The sequence below is a fragment of the Haliotis cracherodii genome, unplaced genomic scaffold (genome assembly GCF_022045235.1).
Source record: "Haliotis cracherodii isolate W230 unplaced genomic scaffold, xgHalCrac1.p SCAF_8, whole genome shotgun sequence".
Classification (NCBI taxonomy): Eukaryota; Metazoa; Mollusca; class Gastropoda; order Lepetellida; family Haliotidae; genus Haliotis; species Haliotis cracherodii.
This window is the reverse complement of record NW_027266341.1, coordinates 9,617,604-9,644,788: the sequence shown is the minus strand read 5'-3', so window position 1 is coordinate 9,644,788 and position 27,185 is coordinate 9,617,604. Positions and strand designations below refer to the sequence as shown.

General features: G+C 39.0%; 1 protein-coding gene across 2 annotated transcripts in view; it reads right to left on the bottom strand.

The window, feature by feature from the left end:
- Positions 1-290: 290 nt before the first annotated feature.
- The window catches only part of LOC139449664 (glutamate receptor-like), a 70,016-nt gene continuing 43,121 nt past the window's right edge, over positions 291-27,185 (bottom strand). The window contains exons 12-17 of one of the 2 annotated variants that reach the window (XM_071231143.1): positions 13,749-13,947; positions 11,868-12,112; positions 9,770-9,890; positions 7,957-8,094; positions 5,552-5,659; positions 291-1,467 (exon numbers count right to left, since the gene is read on the bottom strand). In XM_071231143.1, coding sequence (XP_071087244.1) covers positions 1,417-1,467; positions 5,552-5,659; positions 7,957-8,094; positions 9,770-9,890; positions 11,868-12,112; positions 13,749-13,947 — 862 coding nt within the window. In that variant the 3' untranslated portion in view covers positions 291-1,416. The remainder of the gene's footprint in view (positions 1,468-5,551; positions 5,660-7,956; positions 8,095-9,769; positions 9,891-11,867; positions 12,113-13,748; positions 13,948-27,185) is intronic. The other variant, XM_071231144.1, reaches the window with a different exon arrangement.

Below are 27,185 nucleotides of genomic sequence, written 5' to 3'. Positions count from 1 at the left end.
TCATTGACGACAGGGTATTCTTGAAACGGGTAAGCATGAAACCCCGTTTATCCGGTATGCACTGTTCTCAGTGACATCTTACACATTAACTAATATACGGTTTAACGAATCATTACGACGCTGTTGTATGAATTGTATTAACGTAAACGCCACTAACTGTATTTTTCCAGAGAGCAAATTGTCCTGGCGTCCGGAGTCACGAGGTTTCATTGTACGTGGTTTCATAGCATCTGTGTGCATACGACACTTGGACTGTGAGGTCAAAAGTCATAGAAATAACGAAAACAATATTACAAAAGAGTGTTTTTATTAGAAAATGTGGGTGTGGAACAACTGTACACATGGACCCTTGTGGGAATCGTGAGGCTTATTATGAAGTCATGCATTCAAATATTACACGAGAAAGTATAAAAATAGGAATATCATGCTTGTGCATTCAGAAGTCTTACTATATACACATATATACATAACTAAGCTTAAACTAGAGCATTTAACATGTCATAAAAGTACATATATTGTCATTCAACAAGATACTCGTATATAACATTGCTTGTCAGTTATTCTGGCTCAGAGATTCGACAACACAGTATTGTATATGAATTGATAAAGGAATACAACTGTAGGCTCTAAAAGTATCGGTCAATAAGCTTGCAGACACTTCATTGTACAATGGTCATACAACTACAGTAAGAATTTAAACGAAAGCTTATTTATGACATCATGAATTTCTAACAATTAGAAAAAGGACATTTCCAAAAGTGCTTTTTGAGACAAATAAAAAATTGTAACAGTTTGTTGAAAATATCCAAACCGATGAACGTCTAATTATATAATTTCAACAAGAGCTACTAATAAGGGTGCACTAAACAAATTGGAAAGTATGTAATGAATTAGTGTAAAAGGATGTCAATAACAGCGTTACTTTGTCAAAGGGGAAACGGAAGCTCTCCACATAGCTACCAGAATGTCTCTAATAAGAGCTAGAGTTTGCATATGGATACAATGTATAACATTAAAACTACAACAAGTGTACATCAAATGATTTAAAGTGGACAACATATTCCTTAATAATGCATATAATATTATGTTCTTAAAAAATGGCATACTGACACAGTTATTTGTCATCTAAATGATACTATCACTTTTTTTTAAACATATTGAAATATTATTTTACAACAATCAAATTCAAAGATTCAAACAATAAAACATTTACTCACGTGCTTTCCTGAATAGAATAAAGAAATCTATTTTTAAATGAAGCATTTAATTACTGATATCACAATGTGCACTGTGGTCATTAGCTCGTCTGCCCAGTGGTTGCAGTGTGAGAGAATCGGCCGTTGTCATGGTAATTTCAAACAATCCATTTTTGAAGGTTCCAGCTGCAGCTGTTTGTTTTCCACTCAATGAACTTTCCTACACAATAGTTTGTGTCTTTCTAACGTTATCCGGTCCTGTATATGTAAACTGAAACACGAAAAATATTTATAATTAAACGTAATTAACGAATTCGGCTGCAATAGTCTACGTTTTTGCCCCAAATTGCTCTATTCATCATCATGTATATACAATATAATGTATGCGTTTCAATATCCATACAATACATTTATATCGGATTTCCCAACACTTTATGAACATATATTATACACTTTTTGAACACGAGGAATTATTCTAAATCATAGTATGTCGTACAAATTTTGAATTAAAATACTTCGTTCAGTAATACTCAAAAATATCAAAGGAGCAGAATTCAACAGATTAAGCAATATACACTACTTTCCCCCTAAATTATAGCATAATCAGTTAATTTACTTTTAGGTGATTCGGAGATTTTCGATATGATTCATAAATACAATGCAAAAGATGAAAATAAGTGAAAACATTGCAGATTTATTCCAGTAGAAGCAAGGGGGAAAACTCCTGTCACCCTTAGCATCCTCTAGTCCTACGTACATGAAATAATATAGATGGCGCTGTTGACACAATAGCTTGGAAATACATAGATTCAGCACCAACCTTTCATCACCCATTCATATACTTTATGATGGCCGTAGATCTACTACCACAGATAATTTGCAAATAGACAACTATGAATGAGTAATAACGTGGCGAAATGGATGTCAGCGTGGCGTTGCAATCAGAGGAAATCGGAACAAGCTATTAAAGATGGGTGCACAACGGCCAATACAGGCCACACGTCATTTGCTCGTGTTATACATCATTTGCTTGTCTAGTATACACTACATATATGTACTATTACAGGACATACTGTATACATGTTGTACCTTCAACGCATATATTATACGCAATTCGTAGTCAGTACTTATATTGCTTGAAAAAGAGGAACCCAGTTTCGTTTTATGTCTGGACATAATTTTGTAACGACCCCTAGAGACAGAGCGCTCTTTTGGTAGAATATTCCAGCCGAGTGAATGTTACAGCATGATCTTTCTTGATAATGGATAATTTCTATTAAAATCCAGAGTTATGGGGCCAAGCCATGTTCTGTGGGCCCTCTGGGAGCTGTTTTCAAGCTCAGAGCAGTAATTGTAAAGGCGGGATCGAGGCGGCAGGAGTCAAGGGAATACCAAATGCTTGCACACGCGCCGTGAAATCGATACTAATCTTTCAATAAATTTATTCTTAGTCTCGTTGTTAATGATTGGTTTTAAATGGCACTTTCCCAGTATGACCTGTGCATGCTTTGAAGGAACTTAGCTTTGAGGAAGAATATCAAACCTACAAAGCAGCAATCACTGGAAATGGTGCTTTTTTATGAGATTATTTGCTTTTCTTCCAGCCACAATAAACTGGATGACATGTCATTTGCTGAACTATCCCTTGTCGTTCATGCTCTCACTTTCCATCATAATGGTCAACTTGATAAGAGTAGGTCCTCTATGATCGCTCTAAAAGCTCAACCAATTACATGTTCTTATACCTTTGAAAGCGATATTCAACTACCTGGTCGTTTGGGTAAGGTTAATGTGTTAAAAGCACGTTAATCGCGTTGAGATGCTTATCGCACGCGGTTTCTTTCATGTTGGCTAATTTACTGGTGGGATTCTCATCAAAAATCGCCGAAAGTAATTCATGTTTATTGCCCGGATCCCAAAGCACAAATGGAATCATATGGAATTGAATACGAGGGCAATGCCACTTGAGATACAGAAAATATAGATAATAGAAAATCTCTGAATTGGGAAATTTTTGTGGTCAAGAGTTAATGTTGGGTCTAAAGTGGAATTACAGAACAGATTTTCGTCGGTTCCATTTACCAAATTGTTGCTACATACTCAATCGAAAATGTCTACTTCAATTCAAAGTTGCATCGCAAAGTGCAAGAACCATGGTTACCATTGTCGCTGGTAAACGAATCAGTCCATTATGGCCTTTAACCGAAACAGTTTTGAGGATCACGATATGTCGAGCAAGTTAGCATTTACGTCATACTAACTGCCAAAGTGCCTTCACTCAGATAAGGAGAGTGTCATCTGCATTAAATCACGTTTCCGCCAAGTGAGTGAGATTTGTTTTAAGCAATTATTATGTTATGCAATATTGAAGCTTGTTATGTCCGTCTGCGAATACTCGAGTTTTGACCAGGGACATTTGTGATTTAAAGCATGAATTTTGGGTACCACCGGTGGGGCAGGATACGCTCACCTTTCCGTGAACACCTGGTATCATCACTATTTGATGGTGATTCATAAACACATGATCAGGATAAAGTCGGAATAAATCGACTTTGCTTCTAGCAGAGATTTCTTATGAATATGGAAAGCGTTTTGTCGCTTGTATTTACAGAGTCACCGAAACAATCTATGTTTATCCACTCCTGGACACAAATGACTAACATTGGGATAAAAGACTCTGTACATAACTTCTTGAATAGGTATTTAGAAGTTGGAGTACTAAGTAAGGATCAGAATGTATGGGTGAACAACTTTTTTATTACAATTAAGATCGACGTTTCGGTGTAGGTTCCAACACCGTTGTCAAGCAAGTGATATACAGAGTATGATTGACAAGTATACTTGTCAGCCATACTCTGTATATAACTTGCTTGATAACGGTGTTATACTCTGTACATGTTTATTGTGCCTGGTTCCAGCTGCAGTATACTATTGTCGTCATACAGCTACAAAATATAACCAAATAATAATACATAAAATAATATACGGGTTCTCATAAAGCTTGCAGAAAAACTAGCACATCATCAAATATAAAGTATAGACTTTTGGGGTTAGGGAAATAAACCAAGATATGAAATATCCTTTCTATATAAACATTAAATGAACATGTGAAAGTTACAGTTTAGAAGTACAGTCGACTCTATTTCGGAATTGGGCATGAAAAGGGTTTTGTCGCTTTTATTTACAATCAACGGCATCGCGTTACGATAACATGCAAGGACCAAAGTTTGTTCCAGATATCAATATTCCAGATATATGAAAAATAATTGAGTCTGGACCAGACAATCCAGTGATTGACATCATGGGCATCGATCCACGCAATTGAGACACGATGCCAAGCATCAACCAAGTCAGCGAGCCTAACCACACGATCCCGTTAGTCGCCTCTTACGACAATCATGGGTTGCTGAAGACCTATTCCAACTCGGATCTTCACGGGACGAAGGAGCTAAGACACAGATCAAATGAACACTCTTTAACTCGGCTCTCATGTCGACTTGTCGCGCAGCACACCCCGACTGGTAGATCATTTGATTTCGTTACAGTCATTTCTGTAAATCGGGTAGTCACTTGAGGTGAAACAAAGTCGAAGATAAAGAACAGTCGGATATCACGAATCTTGTTTAATGTAGGAACCACAATCAACGATATTATGATTGAGTTAAGCATATCCGGAGTAGGCTGCATTGTCGCACTTTGTAGTCAGTAAGTGAGGGGGATTGTAAGCCGCTTTTAAACAATTCTAGCAATATTACGGCGGGACCCCGGAAATAATCTTCACACGTTGTACCTTAGGCGCTTCAACCTAGATGATACCTCAACACCCCTACGTTTTGTAAAGCTGGGTTGTGGTTTAACCTGTCTAATGGTATCGTCGTGTAATGTATAAGGTATCCGTGAAGTTCCGGATTAGAATTTGTGTTCCATGTTTGTCGTGATATACGACTAACAGGATCGGGTGGTCAGGCTCGCAAACATCGTTGATGCATGTCATCGTATCCCAATTGCGTAGAACAATGCTTATGACCACTGTGTTGTCTGATCCAGACTCGATTATTGCGTCATACAGCCGTCATGCAGCTGGAATATTGCTGAGTTCGGCTTTAAACAACAAACAAACAAAATGTATAATGCTAAGACGGTGGACATGGGTGTCGTTAGTTTTACGCCGCTTTGAACATTATTTCATTCACGTCACGGCGTGTCAGCTTGATGAGGGAGTAAAGCGTTGCAGAACCCACTGAGAACCCAGAAATAGATTAGAATGTTGGCCTGTCTATGGTATTACCGTTAAATGTATACAGGGGAAGTATTGTAGACTGCACGTGTGTGCTTCTATTGGGTTGACGACTCACCGTCCCGCCCGTTGATCTCAGTGGAGTCCTAACGCCAACTGATTCGTCATCCGAATGGCCGCTGATTGACAACCGAAACTTGGAACGCGCCTCCGATCCGAATGAGACCTGGTAACAAAGGAAAGACTATGTAATGACTGTGAATTAACTGTGACAATGTTAGAGTCAAGGTTATTGCATTTGGGACTTCTTATATTCAGCTCTTCAACAGAGAACTAACATAGGCATTTTCATTATGAAATAATCACATGTATGTTTATAAATGTAAGTTTCATAAGTCTTGTTGTGATAAAAGTCTTGTAGGGCTATACGTCTTGTTCTGATATACGTCCTATATCCATGAAAGTCTTGTAGTGATATACGTCTTGTAGTGATACAGGTCTTGTGGTAATATGTCTTATAGTGATAAAAGTTTTATGGTGATGAAAGTCTTGTAGTATAATAAGTCTTTTAATGATCGACCGTCGGCATTATGGGTAAGAATATTATAGGTCCCCGGAACTCTTTCTCAGTCGTCAGGGCAACTGAATGGATCGGCTGGTCAGGGGTGCCCATTGTGGATCGGGGCCAAACGTCTAGGGACGTTGCTTATAATGTCAATCACTGGTTTATCAGGTCCAGACTCGATTACAGGTCGTCGTCACATAGCTGGTATTTTGCTGAGTGTGGCGTTAAACATCAAACAGAGCTTGTCTTTCGCGATGTCTCAAATGGGGACTGGATGCTTGTAAGATGTGACTTTGTGTGTGTGTATCATGTGCTCCGACAACGTTGACGATCAACTACCGATATGCTTGCTCACACTTAGAATATTTTAAGGTTGTCAGGTTATAAGACAAAATGATACCTGCTCAAACAAGCCACGTGTAAAATCCACCTTCCAAACTTCGCTGGAGATAATATTATCCACAATAAAGTTTCGAAACAGTAATGAATGAGTAATGTTTTCAACTTGAATCAGCGTTCAGTGTTTCATACTAAATGCTGGTATTTGTTGTTTGTGATCATCATTATTATTAGTCCTTACCAATTCAACGAATACGAAAGGGTTGCCACAATGTAACAATGTCCCTAGCATATATTATTCTCACATCCCGATTATCATGATAGTATAGAGGCGAAGCTGTAAGCTATATATCTTCATTAAAAGTTTATAAACAGAGAATATTTAATTTCTTGGTTTACATCCCAAAATAAAGCAAATAGTTGAAGTCATATTTGATGATCTGATAGTTGGTCATCCAGCTTAATGAGAACCCGTTTATATCATTTTTTTATATGTATTACTATTTGGTTTTAATTTGCAGCTGTATGGCGACAATGGTATACTGCAGCTGAAACATGCCCCACTGCTGGTCATTTGTGTGTAGTAGTGAATAGAGATAGATTATTTCAGTGATACTTTAAATGAAAGCGACAGAACCCTTACTATATTCATACGAAATCTCTGCTTAAAGCAGAATCGATTGCACAATTCCGACAATATCCTGAGCATGTGTTTATTAATCACATAGTGATAACACCAGGTGTTCGCGAAAAGATGAACAGGCCACAGGCCTAAACTTACTGTAAAGAATACAGAAGCGGTTGTAGAATTTATACTGATGACTTTCTTAATCACACAGCATGATGAAACAATAAAAGATTATATAAAAGTTAAAAATATATTGTTGCTTGTATGTGACATTAATGAAGAAAATGTATCTGTTTGGGGATGTAAACAATAATGCCGTTCCATATATTTTCCTGAATTCATTATATTTATAATAACAGCATGGAATTTAATCTTCAACCTCGTTTAAAGAACAATGAGTACATGAACTGAAATCGATATGTATATTTATGTGTCTGTCAATTCGATTGGTTTGTGCGCTGTACATCTGAAGTATATTCTACATATCCTAATATTAATGCGGAATTCACAAATGTAGCGTGAACCTGTCAGTGACCTACACAATATTCATGTACATGGAGTTTAAACAGTTTATTGAGTATTGATATGATAAAAATAAAGACTGGTTTAAGCATTGTGCAACAAATGTAATTGTTTTACACCTTTGGGATGAGAAAGGTAATATTTTCTTTCCATGAATAATACAATAACATACAGAGCGAAATATATTGAACAAAAAATAATGTTTTGATTTTAAAAAAATAATAAGATATTTATAAGTATACATGTCAAAATGGTTGAACAGGTAAACATTTTAAAGCACTGGGACCACTTAAGCTGTTAGGGGGATGCATTCCATTTTCATCGGTCACGTTTTTGTAAGATGTTCTCAACTGTCTTACCAAAGACACCGATACTGACGGTCATATGGAAGCCATGATCATCGGACGGGGACCTTTGGTCCTGGCACAGAGAATACAAATGTTTGAAATATAAATTGAGAAATACTTACGTTTTGCTTTTTTGAATCCACTTTTGTCTTGTATAAGAACTCAAATATGGCCGATAGTACAGACAGACCCAAGCCGACAATGAGTATGTAGAAGATCCCAGCAACTTTGGTCAGTGTCAAGGCGTTGTCTTTACTGTCCTTTTTGTCACAACAGAAAAAGAGAACAATATTAAACCTTTCTTGCTGATTCGGGGTAATATATCGTCATACCGTCATGATAAATATCCCCGGTCCCATTAGCAATCATATCTTTGTTTCGTTCACATAAAGTGTGTAATTTCTCTTGAATATCATTTATAAATAACATTAAATGATGTGTCATTCAGAATTTGCAATATAACTATTTCATTAATTTCGTTGAGTTCATGTCCATGGAGAGATATTATGTGAAATACACATCTTCAAATATATCACATTGCTTGAACTATGTCATGGGCAGACGCTTTGTACATGTTTGGGGAGCTCGATCGAAGATAACAAGATACCTTTCAGTTGTGAAAAGATTGATTGTAACTTTAGAAGGAAGGACTCTCTTTCGATAGCAACATTCATCCTATTGTGATCAAATTGACATTGGCGCTTTGAAGAGGCGATGCCATTGATGAATTATCTCCCTTTGATGTGGCATGATTCCTCCCAAGGTAAATATTTTATCACCTGCTTTATTATATGTGAAACCCATTCGTTAGACGTTAATAAATAAACAGCATTATTCCCCTATACATTTAAATTGTGTGTTTGAAGGAGCATTGATCTTTAAACCTGAGCAGAATAAATCAGTTTTGTTTAGCTTTATCACAGTTAATTTTGATGGAGTACGTCAGTGAATTGTTTCCTGTTGTATTGTGAATGCAATACATTTCTATATAAAGGTTACAAAGTGCACGTAAAATGTACAAGAAGAAATATTTATGAAGAAGAGACATATATTAAAGTGCACGATATCGATATTCGTTGCAAAAAGCTTTCTTTATGCAAAAATGGAAAAAATGGAAGAGTTCGAGGCAAGCCAAACCTTCAAGTTACTTTCGTAGAGGCATACTGACATTATCAATATGTAGCTGGTTACTGAGACGTATAAAGGTAAAGCTCCGCTTGCACGGTGCATTTTCGTATAATGTTTTTAAATACAGAAAAGATTCAAGTTGGCGAAAGCAAGCATAATTAGTGTTCACAGTAGACATAGGAGGATGTGCTGATAAAATTACTGGAATAAAGTCTTACCAATATGAGAGTACAAACCTTATAAAAAGCCCATGTTCATTGAAGGACACTCCCTTCAGTCTCCATGCATCGCAGCCAACAACTTATAAAGCAGATCTATCACAGACATACCTCTCAACGTAAATCTATTTGAGTGTACCATCTCAGGGGACCACTACTGTAGGCTATCGTTTTCCGCACAAGCATCTGCTTAGTATCCAAATGCATGATATTTTTTCAAATCATTATCCTAGTGTGCGTCCTTTGAATAAATGATCATAATTACACATAAGGAAGTTGAAACCTGAATTACATATATTTTTTATTGATCAAGGTCCTTAGTGAAGTGACCTTTAAAATTTATATAGAAGATATACTCATTTTGTCGTCTAGATATATTCTTGGTCATAAAAGAATATGGTCATTCTATTATAGACATGTGAGGTTGCTGTGGTCACTTGGGTCTGTTGGACTGTCCTTGGCGACACGGCGAGGTTTGAGTGAGTGAGTAAGCTGGGATTGACGTCGCTTTGAACAGTATTCTGCGAGGTATGAGAGGTGAGTCTGTAACTGGTGATGAAGACAGTGAGAGGCAAGAAAAAATGATCACCTTACTCACAGGCGACGCCTTCTCGGATGGGCACTCACTTCTGGCATACCACCAATGTTTCTTGATTTCGTCCAATTTACTCTGTTCGCGCAGTTCCAATATTGCCAGTGTTAGGACATCCCTGGGACAGATAATAGGCTATGTGTTACATGTGACAGTGACTAGAATAGCGTTATTTAAGCCAACTTAATGTGGGAGGAAAGCCGAAGGGATGCAGGTCTTAGGCGGTTACAACATTGATGAAGCCCAAAAGCACGGGTATGGTGCCGACTGACAAACCTAGAAAAATAATAGTGGTGAACCGGGATTCGAACCCACGATCATTCTTTCTTGGATGCCCAAGGGACGCAACTCTGTACACCGGCGCCTTTGTTGACTTGGCCATCCACAAGGTATAGTGATAATTTCTCACAGATAATAATATGGTGTTGTATTTGAGGGGGCACGGGTGGCCCAGTCGTCTAAGGCGTCCCGATTCGCTGTGCAGTGTTGCGTCCGTCGGGAACGCCAGAAACCTATGATTGTGGGTTCGAATCCCGGTTTGCCCCGATTATGTTTCTAGGTTTGTCAGCGCGATACTGGGTTTCACCGAAGTGGTAAACGCCTGAGACCTGCATCCCTTCGAGCTTTCCTCCCACATTAAGCTAACACGCCGCAATATAACTGGAATACTGTTAAAAGGGGCGTTAAACCAAATTCCCTCACTTGTGTCCAGTGATGTACATACCGATCTACATATACTTCACCTTTACGAATTCAACATCCCACCCAACATAGCGACTAATGTAACATAAACCATCCATAGGTCGGTCTAACCTTGAGTGACATTTAATCCGATCTATGTGATGGCCATCGGAACATTCGTGATGGCGTCTTTTAGTATCGTATACCGTCACTTGCACTATTGCCAGACGATAATGACTGCAAGGTGTTTTTATTGGCGTGGCCAGCCGTCTCAGGTGTCGCAATTCGCTGTGCAATTTTGCGTCCCTAGGCGTGCCAGAAACCTATGATCGTGTGTTCGAATCCAAGATCCGCACTGACTATGTTTCCAGGTTTGTGAGCACCAAATCCTGCTCCTACGTTTCATCAAAGCGGTAAAGTTAATCTCTAAAATCTGCATCACTTCGGGCGTCCCCCCCCCCCCCATATCAAGCTGACACGCCGTGATGTAACTGCAATACTGTTCAAGCGGCGTTTAACCAAATCACTCGCTCAAAGGTTAGATCGTTGAAATTAATCATACATGCTGACATTATATAAATCTTTAATATCTATAACATTTATGTATTAATTGTAAATGCATGCAAGTCATCTTTCAATTATCGCAGTGGAGTAGTTTGCATAGGATATAACAGAGCTTCATGTACACATAATGTATTATCATAAGTAATTGTTACAAACTGTATATTCTTGAAATGCACGCATTGTTTGTGAGTAATTGCTATTGTTTAAAAGGTACACACCATTCTAAATATATTTAAAGAACAGAACAATTTTCCCTTGTGGTTTATCCCAAATTAGAAAACTATTTTGGCGAATCGATTCATTGGTTTTACATGTATGTCATTACATGGCGAGCTTCTGCAAATACTCCAAAAATATGAGAAATATATATAGACGTATAGAACTTCTCCGTCCATCAATCAACTGTTGTAATTTTCAAATATACATGGATGGACTTTTTGTCCATGGCGCCACCAATAGGTATACAGAGTTGCACCCCTTGGTCGTGTCATGATCAGCTGAACGTGGGTTCCCATTCCAGATTTAGCCCGATTATCATCCCTACTTTGTCAGCACTGCGCCATCATCAAAGTTGTCCGACTTCGAGTATCATTTGACATGCCGTGATATAACTAAAATACGGAAACCGTTAACGCGTTGAGGGAACTCCAAAGGTCCTCAGATCTAAAGTATCATTTGACATAAATACGTCACCATAGAATCCCCTCTCTGCACAATACATCGACTTTATAGTTAACGTTAACACTGACCTAAGGAAGAAAACACCAGTGTCGCCTAAGCAGCGTTTGGAGTGAACGCTCGATGGTTACGATGAGGAGCGTTAATCCAACCCACTCACCCTCTGACTCACCTAATATCTGAACCCATTGGTGTAGCAATACCGTATCCTTTGGAGTCGAGGTTGGTGCCGACTTGCATGGTGTCACATGGTCGCCGTTGGTTATGGTAGTCGTTAGTTGTGGATTCAATGAGGAAAGCGTATTTGCCGTTCTCTTTCCGTACTTTTGCTATTCCCTCGCTATTCTTACTAACAAACACATCCGGCTGGGAGGTCATGAAGGACATCATACGCTGGTATAAGGAGACTGTGGAACCCTGAAATGAGTGAATGAGTTTTAACCGTATTTCTGTTCTGCTGCGGCGTATCAGCTTGATGTGGTAAAAAAAGCCGAAAGAGATGCAGATCTCAGACTTCACCACTTTTAGTGAAACCTACGGACACGGGTTTGGTGCTGACAAACCTAGAAACATAATCAGGTGAAACGGAATTCGAACCCACGATAGGTTTCTGGCACCCGCTAAGTGACGCAACTTTGCGGCGAATTGCGGCACTTTACGCGACTGGACCACTCGTGCCCCTGCTAGAAATGACAGTCCCTTCAGAAAAACAAAACGTCACTGGATTTGAGGTATATATGCTGAATCTCCAAGAAACAAGTAATTCAAACAAAAATAAGGCAGACATTGCGAATAAAAGGTGTTCGAATGACGAACGAGCATGTCCAGTCTCACCAGAAGCACTCATACTTCAAGGTTAATATTACAACTGAGATGACCAAAGAAAGATTTAGGCTACCGACCGCGTTCAAGAACAGCGCTCTCTGAAGCACTTAGACAATGTGACATTTACGAGTGTCGCAAGTCTCTGAACTGTATTGGCAGGTGTAGCCTTTCATCGAGAAAAACACTACTACAAAAATGTCAACGGATATGACAGCTCGGTCCCACAAGACAGAAGAGAAAGTACAAAACACTGTTTAACGTGCGCTTGTATCTATTATAATTAATCAGTGTAATTGTTGTAAATTCTTGTAAATTTCTGTTACGAAAGATAATTATGTACATGAAAAAGACCATTAATGCCCTAGAAGCAACAAAAGGGCTGCTTTTGACTCGTGAATATATTTTTATCTGGATCATAGTCATAATCGTTCTCAAAGTGTACAGCACCAAACGTCTGGGTGACTCTTTTATGATCATGTAACAGTATTTATTTATTGTTGCACAGATCAATCGTGCTGATAATGATAACAAGTTCACATCTGAATCAGTCGCTATATAAGTGCAATAATCTTGGACGCGACGTTAAACCCCATTTAACCTAAACTGATCTCACATCCGAATCACATTTTGTAGTTATAGCAGATTAAGAGTGGACGCGGGATTGCAATATGAAAGCACCATTGGTATAAATACCGATAACTGAAATGTATCTACAAAAGGGACATTTCATACAAATAACAAAGCAACAGGGCATGGATTTTTTCTTTGACGGATACCACTGGGCTTTCTTTAATTTCAGCTTTGTCCATTGGTCATTATCTCTGGCAATCCAGAGACGAGAAAACATGAGAATAATTAAAATTGATTTGATACAAGAACTATTAAAAGAAATACTGTAACTACATTTAGTAAATTCGCAAATCACTCGATGTAATTATTCGCTTCTCGTCAGAGATAGAATGATACTGGATACATGTAGGTCACTGTTGTCAGTCTTAATGTATTCAAAGAACATGTTACGACGCACGTGCAGCCAAATTAAATTTACATGAAGAATCACAACTGACAATTAAATCCCACAACTGGAAACTCAATTTAAGTCACCTCTCAAAACCAGCTCGGTTAATGCAAGCTTAACATTGGTGCAGATAAGGTTTATCATCGATTTCTACAAGATGCGCGTGTCATTCAGTATGTTTCAGCACGTGCACCGGATGATGTTGCTTACATTGAAGAAAGACCACGTGCTCCCGGATTTTTGCGTGCCATATTTGATCTCGGTCTGTTTAGCGAGGTCCTCGGCGGATGAGATGGGCGTACTCATCCTCATTGCTGTGAGATAGGCGGCCAGGTTTGCAGTGTAGGAAGAGATGACGATGAGTGTAAAGAACCACCACACACTGGTCACCATGCGTCCCGAGACAGACCTGAAGAAAAAGATGAAACCATTGATATATTGCATACTTTAGTTCAGATGGAGAATCACAATGAATCCCGAGACTGACCTGAAGAAAAAGATGAAACCATTGATATATTGCATACTTTAGATCACATCGAGATTGTATTATCACCATGGGTCGAGGGACAGACCTGAAGAAAACGATTAAGCCATGGAGATATTGCATAGTTTATTTCAGATGGAGATTGTATGAGTCACCATGAATCCCGAGACTGACCTGAAGAAAAAAATGAAACCATTGATATATTGCATACTTTAGTTCAGATGGAGATCAGTCACCATGGGTCCAGAGACTGGCCTGAAAATTTTAAAATATATAAAACCACTGAGATATTGCATACTTTAGTTCAGATGGAGTATCAAAATGCTACCTGAAGAAAAAGATGAAACCATTGATATATTGCATACTGTAGTTCAGGGCATTGGGAAACCGTGATGTAGAAATGGGTTACGTGTTATGTAATTGAGAGGAGGGGTCACCATGCGCCTGAAGATTATTTACATACAGGTGGTAAAATATAAACATATACTAACAACTCTCTACATTATGAGAATTACATGATATTAATGTGGACAAATCGCAATTTCGAATAAGCCCATACAGATATGCGAGAAAGTGACAAATGGATCACCGTAAATATAGATAATGACCCGACTCTAAGACGTCACACAATTGAAATATTCATTAAGATAACCACATCTTAGGTCATGATCAAAACGACGTGTCATCCTGCATACCGAGGCTGACAAAAAGCAGACAAGCCACACATGTGGTATTGTCCTGAATGTATCATTAATCTAAACGACATAGATTTGTTGCTACCTTGCGTCAAGTACGTTTTAGTAACATGAAGAATACCACGAAACAGAACCACATGAACTGAACAACATGTTAAAGAAGCCACTTGTATTTTGATATACAATATACATCTTATACATTAAGAGTCGATAGGGTATACGTAACTTCAGAAACAGTTACAATGTTATATCTGGGAATAGAAAGGTGATTTTAATAACAACCCAGAATATGTAGAGGGTGTCGTGGAAAATGACAAAAGTAAAATTCTTTGGTATAGGCCGGTATACAGCCTAAGATCTATCTTGGCCAACAAACCCGATCTTGTCCGTTCTGATAAATCGAATGAAATCATTTATATCATTGAATTCTCTGTCCCTTTTGACACTAATGTGATTGACACGATTCAGGAAAAACATGGCAAATTTCGCTTACGTAATGGACCTGGGAAGATCCGGGGACGAATAGGTCTTCAACAACCAATGCCTGCCGTAAAAGGCGACTATGCTTCTCGTAAGAGGCGACTAACGGGATCGGGTGGTCAGGCTCGCTGGCTTGGTTGATGCATGCCATCGTATCCTAATTGCGTAGATCGATGCTCACACTGTCAATCACTGGTCCAGTCTCCATCATGTACAGACCGCCGTCATAAAGCTTACGAAATGTCAAGCTTGCATCCCAAGAACCAAGTTATTCGACTCCCCACTGTTTTCGGTGCCTAAGGTTTGGTGCTCCGAATCTGTTGACTGACACTGGGAGAGTTTGGCTTGCTTCCAGGAACACCGTCCTCCTGACAATCTGGTAATGCAAAAGGCTGCAGTGTTGGGGAGTCTTCACATTCTCCGAAAAGTTCATAATCTCAATGTCAGTGTTGCTTTTGTTGATGGTTCTGTACTGCTGGGCGGTACAGAAATGAGTGTCAACCAAGCGAAGTGGCATATCAAATCGGCCCAGACTCAGTTTTTCAAGGAGAGGCTATCTGAACGACCACTGCATCGAGTCTATGTGCAGTATGTTGAGAAGATATGTCCTTCGCTTGCATGAGGTCGTCTGGCCTGAAAAGTGAAACAGAAGGCTCTCTGTTTGCTGCTCAGGACCAGTCACTTACAACTCGAAACCGCCAATGTGTGATTTTGCATCAAAATGTGAATATGAAATGTAGATTATGTAATGAATTTAATGAGACTGTCCAACACATTGTCAGTGGATGCCTAGCTTTGACACAAACACAGTATCTTAAACGACATGATGGTGTAGCTCGATCATTTTATTACCGTCTTCGCCATGCTTGTGGTTTTGACACAGAGGTCCATCTATGGTACGACCAAGAATATGTGGAGGGCGTCCTTTGGAATAAGCCCGTATACAGCCTCAGACGTATCCAGGTCAACAAACCTGATCTTGTCCTTTTTGATAAATCCAATGAAATTATTTATATCATTGAAGTTTCTGTCCTTTTCGAACATGTGATTGATAAGATTGAGGGAAAACATGGCAAGTATGCGGACCTCGCTTTCGAAATGTCACGCTTGCATCCCAAGTTATCTGACTCCCTATTGTCCTCGGTGCCTTAGGTTTGGTACCTCCCAATCTGTTGACTGACATTGGGAGAGTACCCGAGTTTGCTACCAGGAATACAGCCCTTCTGACAATCTGGGTAATGCGGAAGGCTGCAGTGTTGGGGAGTATTCACATTCTCCGAAAAGTTCTTGGTGGGTTTGATTAGGCAGTGCTTCCTGGGAGAAGTCCTACTCGATGTCTGGGCTGCGTGTAGAGGGGGCAAGGGCCAATGATGATGAGCCTAACCAGTCTGACTGTGCCAGGATCACCTAAACACTCTTTGCTATATTTTGTATTTTAGTCTGTAAATAATAATAATAATAATAATGATAATAATAATAATAATAATAACAACAACAACAACAACAATAATAATAATAAAAATATTAATAATTCTGGTTTATTGGTTTACTTCATTATATTGACAATAAAATGCACTTCTAGTCTAGTGCCTCGTATACTATTTCAAATCTTTAAATAAGTGTTTGTGGTTATTTCCGGATTTTTCTTTTCTGAATTAAACTGAAACATGTCTTATGTACGGAATCACCATGCACGTATATCAACAGGAACCAACAGGATATCAGGAACCAACAAAACCATTTTTTTTGTCGACATTCCAATTGAGATTGAGCCGGACGATGTCTGTTTAAATCGACGTTGTCCATTCCATGAAACCAAACATTTGAGAACAACAGCGTTAAAGGTAGGGAAAGCCATGCAGCTTAATGATAAAAAATACTTTTCTTTCACACGCACATAGGCAACGTTGTATGTATAATACGTAAAAAGGAAGGGGTGAAGATGCGGCAACGAATTCCCCATCGTCATGCTTCCAAATGGAGTCAGTGAGTTGGGATTAACGCCGCAGTAGTCTACTTATGTCACAGCCAGTCAGCTTAATGTGCAAGGAAAGCCCGAAGCGAGGCATGTCTCGTTAACCACTTTGGTGAATGGTGGGTATGGTGCTGACAAACCTAGGAATATTATCGGGGCGAACCAGGATTCAAACCCATGATCATGGGTTTCTTGCAGAGCAAATTACAACGCCTTAAAGGCAAACATATCTCCCTGGAGGCAATATGTACCCTAGTGGTAACGTTCATCATATAAACATGTTTTTGATATTGACGCAAAGGGATTAAATACCCCTTTTCGAAATGTCGTACCCCGCTAGGGTAAAATACACCCTGGGACAAAGAAGTGAATGTAAACTAGGCTTCCAAATGGAACAGATATCAGAGAAAGCACAAAACCGAGTTTCACTTTTAGTATTACTCATTCCTTAAAAGCGTGACTAAACAAATATATATATAATACTTTATCTCTACCAGTGTTGCGTCAACTTCAAATAAATTGAGAAAATAATCGAGATGTGTAATAAGGATACACTAATCGGCTTCATCGGGCTTACAATCTCGTTGTTGTCGGTAAGGTAATTGTTATATATGTTGAAGTAAGAGGGGAAAATACCACAACTATCCCTTAATTCGTACAATTAGTGGATTGATATATTCCTATTTCAACTTTGATGTTTGTACAACTGAATATTCATTCAATACAGATCAACGTAATTCCAAATTGTTCATGTTCTCTGAGGTTACGTTGTCACCGTTTCTCTTTTAATCTTTCAATGAAGCTGATGAAACGTAGAATGAAAGGTCCTGATCAATCGAGACTGATTCGTCTAAACGGAGGCGATCTCGCGTCAACTGTAGACAACGAAACCAGTCATGAATACAAATGTAATTAAGAAGATTACACGCAGTAATTTCCTCAACCCAGGATTATTTGAAACTGTTCAGCCCTTTCACCAGGGGAGTCTCATCCAATGAGTCAGGCCAGCCCCTGTTCAACTTCAACCCGCCCGAGCAGTTAACGCCCCAAAGGAGGCTGATCATGATGTATGTTCAAATATAGACCGAGAGCCAAATAGTAGTACCCTACCTTTCTCAACTGAACCTGCACTGCGTGGAGAAGATGGTTATTTAAAACCCTTGGGCAAACACAATTCGATTTTTTGCCTGCGTGTGTGCGAAGTCAGTTATTCAGAAGTCTGGCAAGGAGATAGGGGAGGGTCTGCACAGAAGGTCATTGATAAGTACGTTCAACTGGGGAAAGAGACAGAACAACGGCTTTGTCGGATATCCTTTCAGAGAGGATGTCAGTATTGTTCACTTTGTGGATCCCATAGGAAGGGGATTATGTTGGCAATGTCGCCATTATTCATCATTTTTATCTGGGCATGTGTGCACGCTTGTTGCTTAGTGCCCAAGTAGACAACTCATCCATACATTCAACTGTGTTAATGCAAGAGGATAGGGAGGTAATGTTTCTCAAACAAACACAAAATGGATTAACACAACTCGTCCCTGTATTTTATTACTGTTGTGGGTGCTTCAAAAACTTTTGAAAGCTTCCATCTGCAGTGAGTGTCAATATTAATGTAATTTGTGTTCTCGGCTGGCGATACCATAGATTAGCTTATTATGCCGTGGGTATCAGTATGAATATTTATTTTACGCCTTTTGGCATATCAGTACATAACATATGGTGCAGAAGAAACGGAAAAAGAATGCATGTTGCCTAGCAATTTAAAGTAGCTTGAGGAATAAAATAACTTGAAAACGCTAACGTCTCGAGTATCTGCAGAAACAGATTTAATAGGGCGTAAAAGGCAAAATAGTGATGAGATGATATGAATGGATGACTGAAAAAGAGTGATAACGCAAAAAAAGGTGTTCGCAAAAAAAGATACGCATGCCCTCCTCTATCGGTACGCCACAATTTTCATAAACATGTACGTGTTTCTGCCTAACGTCGCAGACTGGAATTGTCCTATAAACAATCGAGTCTGGACCAGAGAATCCAGTGATCATTATCGTACGCAGTGGCAACAAAATCGTAGGTTACCATAACATGTTGACAACCGACACCTCCAAAACTGCAGTAATGCTTTATACATATGTTTGAAACTTACAACATATTAGGGAACTTTGATCAGTGTAAATCGGTTGCATATAGTAACCAATTCTATGATCTCAAAATGTAAATATCAAACTGTGTCCGAAATAAATACCTGAAAACAATGAAGTGAGTATGGTTTTACGCCGCTTTTAGCAACATTCCAGCAATATCACGGCGGGGTACACCAGAAATGGGCTTCACACATTGTACCCATGTCGGGAATCGAACCCGGGTCTTCGGCGTGACAAGCGAACGCTTTAACCATTAGGCTACCCGACAATTAAGCACGGCTTAATATCAATTCCATAATAAAATGTAATTGTTTGAAGGTCGTGTCCTGTGTGAATATCCTCGTGTCCCATGGCAATAAGTACATGTACACATGTCAGTTGTTTCCTCTGCCTATCATATGGTGTTAACCCGTATATGTGTACATCTAACTTCAGTGGGTGAGTTGGGTTTAACGCCAGTTATATCACGGCGTGTCGACTTAATGTTGGATGAAAGCCCGAAGTGATGCGGGTCTCAGAAGTTTACAACTTTGATAAAACCCACGAGCAGGGGTATGTTCCTTTCAAACGTAGAAACATAATCGGGGCGATCCTGGATTCGAACCCACACTCTAAGTTTTCGCAACTATGCACAGCAAATTGCGGCGCCTTAGACGGGACTTGTTAAAGTGAGATCAATCTGCCATACGCAAATTGTCAATACGTTACATGGAAAATGAAGAGCGAGTGGTTCTCAGCTTTTTGCCTGGGTTCTATGTGGTAATGGTGACACAAACCCATCCCTCACTCACGTAAATTTAACTTGTAGTTCACAAATTACGAAGAGGAGATGAGCGAGTGAAGTGATTGGGTTGACACTCGCTTTGAACAGTACATCAGTTACATCATAGCAGTTAATGGTTTGGGAGGTGAAATGAAAAATACCAAGCCAAACTGAAGGTAAATCACGATCCCCAAAAAACAATGTAAATTGGCAACATAAAAATTAATAATAACAAACCAACAAAAATTGCAAAAAATGATAAAGGCAAATCAGCACAGTGGCGTACGAAATAGGCAGGTGAAACGTCAAACCATTTCTCTTTAAACTGTACTGGTCAATCCCATCCATGTAACCATTACCTGGAAAGGTAATTTATGTCCATTGTCATCGCATTGAATGCTTGTTAATGAATTGCCAACTCTGAACTCTGCGACAGTTTGCCAATATTGATTATATATCTTCATAACGCATTTGTGCCTAAATTATAATCAAAATGAAAACCTATATTATGCGTTTAGTACACGTGTCTCTGTTCCTTTCGCATTAAGACATCAAGGTCTCGAAGGATCACTCACTCCCTCACCATTAATCCAAGTGGTTCAGACGAACATTTTGTTCATGTTGTGCAACTTTTTATTGACAAACACAGCGCCTTGCGGTTTACGCTGAAGATTATTACTAGCATTTGTGGTGATGTATAACCGTGGCGCTAATCCCATTTGATGCTTCGGCAATATTAGAACGTGGGAATGGCGATATTTTGGGAACATGGTTTAATCATCCCCACGTCTAGGATCCTTGAAATAAGAAGTCGTACGTGCGTCGATGAAATCCAGAATGGTTACAACTGGCTTTTCCTCTCGCCGAATCGATGGTTTCCACAATGTCAATATCATAGCCATATATGGTAAACAATACACCTGCCTTAATTCGTTCTTTTCCTTAAGTAGATCTTCCCTTGTATCGACATGTGCATGTGCATAAAGCTTGATGTTACGAATAATGCCTTCAGTTACAGATTCCTATTCGAACACTATGTCATCCAAGTTGTTCAGTTATAGCAACGTTTGGCAGAACGCGGTCTTGGCAACACATAATGTAATTCAACTACTTGTGGCTGACAAGACTCATCATAATGCCATATAATGGCCATTTAATCACATGTGAATCCTCTTGTGTTGATAATAACAACTGTCGTCAGTTAATCAGACATGGACCAACATATCGTGAGCAGCCTGCTTCCAACTGGGATCACAACTCTTAGATCATTATGGATGCTGTCGAAACATATGCCAAATAGCCAACGGAGAAGATGGACCTGTTGAATCTTTCTCAGAGTTGGTTAAGTCAGTGCGTGATGTTGTAATTGGTAGAATGCAAAAATTGAAAACAGTGAGTGAGTGAGTGAGTTTGGTTTGACGCCGCTTTTAGCAATATTCCAGCAATATCACGGCGGGGGACACCAGAAATGGGCTTCACACATTGTACTCATGTCGGGATTCGAACCCGGGTCTTCGGCGTGACGAGCGAAGCTTTAACCACTAGGCTACCCGACCGCCCCCAAATTGAAAAGAGGAAACAAAGTTGAAATAAACTCTGTCCTAGCCAGCTGTCATCAAAAGTCCGGCTGCCCTACACGAAAAGTGTTTGGTTGTTCCCACAGACAAGACATCAAATAACACTGTTATTTTATGTCAGCATCACTACATTAATTGTTTGATCAAAGCCCTTGGTATAAGTGACATATCAAGTAATGCCACATACAAAGCCAGTTTGTTAACTGAGGAAGAACTCTGCCGAAACCTTGAATCAGTACCAGCAACTTTTGACTTGGCTCTAAAACATGAAGACATTCGTCATTTGTAGTGGATCGCAAAGTTCCATAAAAGTTCGTACCACGAGATACATATTTTACCGTGTTCAGCAAATGTGCACACCAAATGCCAGTCTCAAAGATTAACCATAAACCAGAATGGAATCAAGGAAGGATTTTCATTATATCCACAGATGATGAACAAGTGGAATTTATAACATGTTGATTCTAAAATAACACCAAAGGGTTTCCACGAACGTTTGCAATCTCAGAAAGTTCAGTCATATCAAAACATTTGTTTTGTCAACTTTGTACACCAACTTACAACACGCTAAACTCATTGAACCATTGGGCATTTGTCACAAGACGTGGTGAGTGAGTATGGTTTTACGCCGCGTTTAGCAATATTGCATCAATATCACTATAGCAATACCACTAGGCTAACCGACCGCCCAAGACGTGGTGACTATATATACAGTTACATCTCTGTCTTCAAAAGCTCGGGACAAAGTGTCATGAATGAAAGCAAAATGTTAGGGATAAAACATTTCGGCAAGAAGCACACAGTGTAGGCAACCCCTTGCTGATCAATGTCTTAATGTATTGAAATAGGAATTTCTGTTCGGTTTAGCAGCATCAAAAGAAGAGAATTTGTCCAAGAGCTTTTACTTACTATAATAAGCTTCAGGTACATCCATGATCTGATAAAGACCATCAATGGCAAATACGCCAATTCTCGTCCACTACCTTACCCACCTGCTCCAGAATTAAAAGGGACCGGCGCAACAACTCTCCCCCATGACTGTATGACAAGAGGAAAGACTTCAACTTTCCAATAGTCAATGTTTCATTTGTGTCGAGCAATATAACAACAGCTCAAACCATATGTTTCCATATTGTTTGTAGGTGAACATTTGACTTCCCTTTGCATGTGTTTGTGACGGGTGCGGCGGATGGCGCAGATTACGTACGCTCAACGTTTCGCGAACTCCTGGTATAATCACTATGAGATAGTAAACGCATGCCCATGATATATTCAGAATCGTACAATGGACCCTGCTTTAGCAGATTTCGTGTCATCGTGGAACTGTTTTTGTCGCTTTTATTCAACTTTCAAATAGTCAACTATCCCTTGTTGTCGATCAATTTTCAGCAGTACAATCTTCGGAGGTACAATATCCCTTACAGTTATAGAATGGGTTTTGTCATTTTTATTTAATGTCTCTTCATCATTTGTCATATCTTCATTTGCTAGCGTATTAAACCCTGTATGGATTCCGGATCTCAACACATTAAGGTTCAGAATACCCCATGCTTGTAAAAGTTCGCTTAAGTGGGGATCGGGTGGCGTCGGCCGTTGATGACATTTTGCTGACACCACCACCTCTTTCGACACTGAAAACAATGCGATGACGCATTGCTGGCCTATAAAATTGATCGATCTATTTAAATTCAAACTTCAAACTGATCATGTACAGGTTAACCTTTGTCAGGTATCCGACTGCTATAATGCATCTGCTAAAAGCTTTCGGACGGATAACAAACCACCTCATTACCCTTGACGAAAGCACTCCAAATGAATAAACGCAATCGTGCGTATGTAATAAACAAATTGCACGTGTAACCTTTAAACAAGATGCCCCATTACATTGCTTCCTGTGTTGTTAATTCACCATTCTGTGTGGTTGAAGGAAACAATGTAGTGAGTGACATTTTCAATCTTCATCCCTTTCAAACATGGTACTGATGAAATGTCCTTGGATAATACCAACAACAACTATGACTGTATGTCAACTCTGTGGCGAGGAAACGAAGCTATCGGGTTTCAGTGATGAGGTTCAAGATCTATCACTGTCTGTTATTCCATGTTTGGGTTCTATAGAATTGAACAGACAGGCGAGCAGATGGTTTTACACGAAGCAGTTGATGATGAGAGAGATGCGTAGACCGGTACAAATTTTGCGTGAACGTATTGCATTAGTTTTTTTTTTAAAGTTGCGGTTGTCTTGAATTCGACATACAAGTTAGCAGTTTCAGGTGGTGCCTGTTCACATTTTTGCAGAAATATTTTTGAAATATCAAAATTTAAGAATCATTTTGTGTTTAAATTGCATTTATAAATATTCCTATTAACGTGTTTTCATATTCATTTCTTAAAACTACTGTTTTAATTTGTTCATTTTCAATCTGAATAATTGATCAATGTTATATCTTATAATAGGGGATAATTTATGTTCTTGTCGACCAGCATGTGTTTTCCATCGAGTTACCTGACACAGTTGATAGTTTCACGAGTCGCGGTGTTGCATTTTCTAACTGATCTACCGCCTCCGTGGTCTAGAGCTAGAGTATCCATCCGGAGAGCGGAATTTCCGGGGTTCGATCCTCGGCCGCGTCATACCAAAAGACGTTAAAAAATTATACTTGTTGTTACCCTGTCTGGCGCTCGGTATTAAGGGGCTACAACAAGGACTGGTCGATTCGGAGTCAGTATATTGTGTCTTGAGTTGGGTATTCATGTTAAACATCGGCATGGTATATCAGTGGGGAAGCACTATAAATCGGCATCAGTCCTGACCAGTACAAGCAGCCACACACACACACACGTGCATGCACTTCGCCAATTAAGTGCAATAATCTTGGACGCGACGTTAAACCCAATATCACCTCACCTATAACTGATCTTGGTGATCTGAAAGCCATAATGTCGTAGAAATGTTGTATTCGAGTGAGATATCTATTGCATTGTTTCATTTACACATACATGTCAGATGCAATGCGATAACTGTGTTGCCTTGCTTGTTCAGGCGAACACTTGACTTGCCTCTTCGTGCAACTGGTGCCATCGGAAGAACAGGATACATAATGAACCTTTTCGAGAGCACCTGGTGTCATCACTATTTGATAGTGACTCATAAATACATACTTCTTTTAGCAGATATCAGCCATGATTATAAATAGCTTTTGTCGCCATTATTCACATGAACACAACATTATACCTATCTGTAAAATATCAATATTGATTTAGATTAAGATGTATTCGTACATGTATATGTTAATATATTAATATGTAAACGCCATCTAATATCATAGCTATGTGGATATCAATATTGATATTTGATACATATCTCATATGAACAGCTCCTAAACACCCGTCAGTATAATGATTTGTATCTAAAATGATAACACTATTGTGGCCACTAATATCTCATCATAACATTCCATCAAGTTAATTTTAAATACAAATACCATTTACACCCTTTCCCAGTTGTCTACTAAAACAAAAAAATGATGGCTAAGTACAGTAAACTACGGTCATAACGAACACGCTTATAACGAACTAACGGATATAACGAACTAACTTTTTAGTCCCGACTATATGCTGTAGTTATTCTGTATATATGCTTATAACGAATTACGGTTATAACGAACTACAATTAGTAGTCCCTTTGAGTTCGTTATAACCGTAGTTTACTGTATATCTAATAGTATACCATAGATACAAGTTTGTTTGTTTGTTTGCAGTTTAAAGCCGCACTCAGCAATATTCCAGCTATATGACGGCGGTCTGGATAAATAATCGAGTCTGGACCAGACAATCCAGTGATTGATATCATGAGCATCCATCCACGCAATTTGGATCGATGACATGCTTCAACAAAGTCAGTGAGCCTGACCACCCGTTGCCGTTTTTCGCCTCTTACGACAAGCATGGGTTGCTGAAGATCTATTCTAACCCATATTTCAAGGGTCTATATACATGAAGCTATTTTACCACATACAATAAACAATTTTCTCAGACGCTATTCAACGCAGTGCGTCATGTTTAATCTTAAACCATTCAAATATTTTTCATTCACCTATTAATTTTTGCAAACAACAAAGATTATTGATAATAACTGATCGAAATAACGATTGCGATCGATAATGTCTTCATCAGTAGTCAGGGGTCTATGAAAATAAGATGATTATTTTCGTAACGCGGGCACAATTTTATTGGTTGTTTTACATATCATAATTTGACGGGTCAACTTTGACTACAGCGCCTTGATATTCTCTTAAATTTAAAATTTGTAGATACGAATATAATCCGACGTTAACCTTGCTTTGCATATAACACTACAAGTCAATAATATCTTATACCTGAGCGCGCTAATTTAATTTCGTATGAGGTACTCGCGTGATGCAACGGGAAAAGAATGAATGATCACGCGTGAGTTGCGGTGAAGAAAGTGTGGGATCTGTGTTAGTTAAGAACTCCTGGTAAATGGGTGGTGAACGTGTCATAGGACGCCTGTTCCGTGTCTTAACACGTGTGAACAAAGAACAGATAAATAAAAGAAAATGAAAAGAAAACCCTTCATCATTATTCCAATGCCTGTGTATGTCATCTGACCATTCCTTTATGCGGAAGGGATCTTTAAAGAGCTATATTACTATTTTATATGCGACAAAAACAATCAAAATGTCTTTTCTACATCTACTATCCACAATCCGTATTTCTACATTTAAGAACTTTCCTTAATACACCATCAAAACATAATTGTAAAACATCATTTTGTTGTTTCGAATGATTACAATTCGCTAATACAATAAGTGTGTGTTTGAGATTTTACACCATGTTTCATGTTGATGAGATGAGAGTGCCCTGGGGTCAAGTGGTCAGGAACAACAAGCTTAGAATCAATTACTCTCCCGCTGTTTTAGCTCTGCTGTATATTGACCGAAGACTCGTCCCAAGTAGTCCGACACAGTCTTATTAGATCAACTGGTCACCATTAGGTAAATGAATGTTCTGTCTAACGTATGATGCTTCTCTGATGTTAGATTTGGGAGTAAAATTCAATTCTTGCTACTGTGATCAATTTTTCACTACAAGCGCAAGAACTTCGATGTGAATTGTTTGGGGCTGATTTTGAGGAGGAAATCCCAGAGGTATACACGTTCAGCAAATGATTATTCGATGGTGATGTATTTGATGCGGGTTGTTTTGGACCTAAACGTTTTGCACTGTTTTGGGGACCGTTTTCAGCCCAGTAAGGTTTATATAACGTATGTAATCATGTGTGTACTTTCTTTTGCCCGGCGGGTAAGGTAGCATCAAGTGGGGGGGACCTTTACCACAGAAATCCGGAACATCATTGTATATTAAGTAAATATTATAAATAGCTTTTCTATAGAGAGCGGTGTTTGACATCTACTTATAAGGGGGTAACTTTTATCACAGAAATCCGAAAGTTCTTTGAATATTAAGAAAATGTTATGAACAGCTTTTCTATATAGAGCGGTGTTTGAC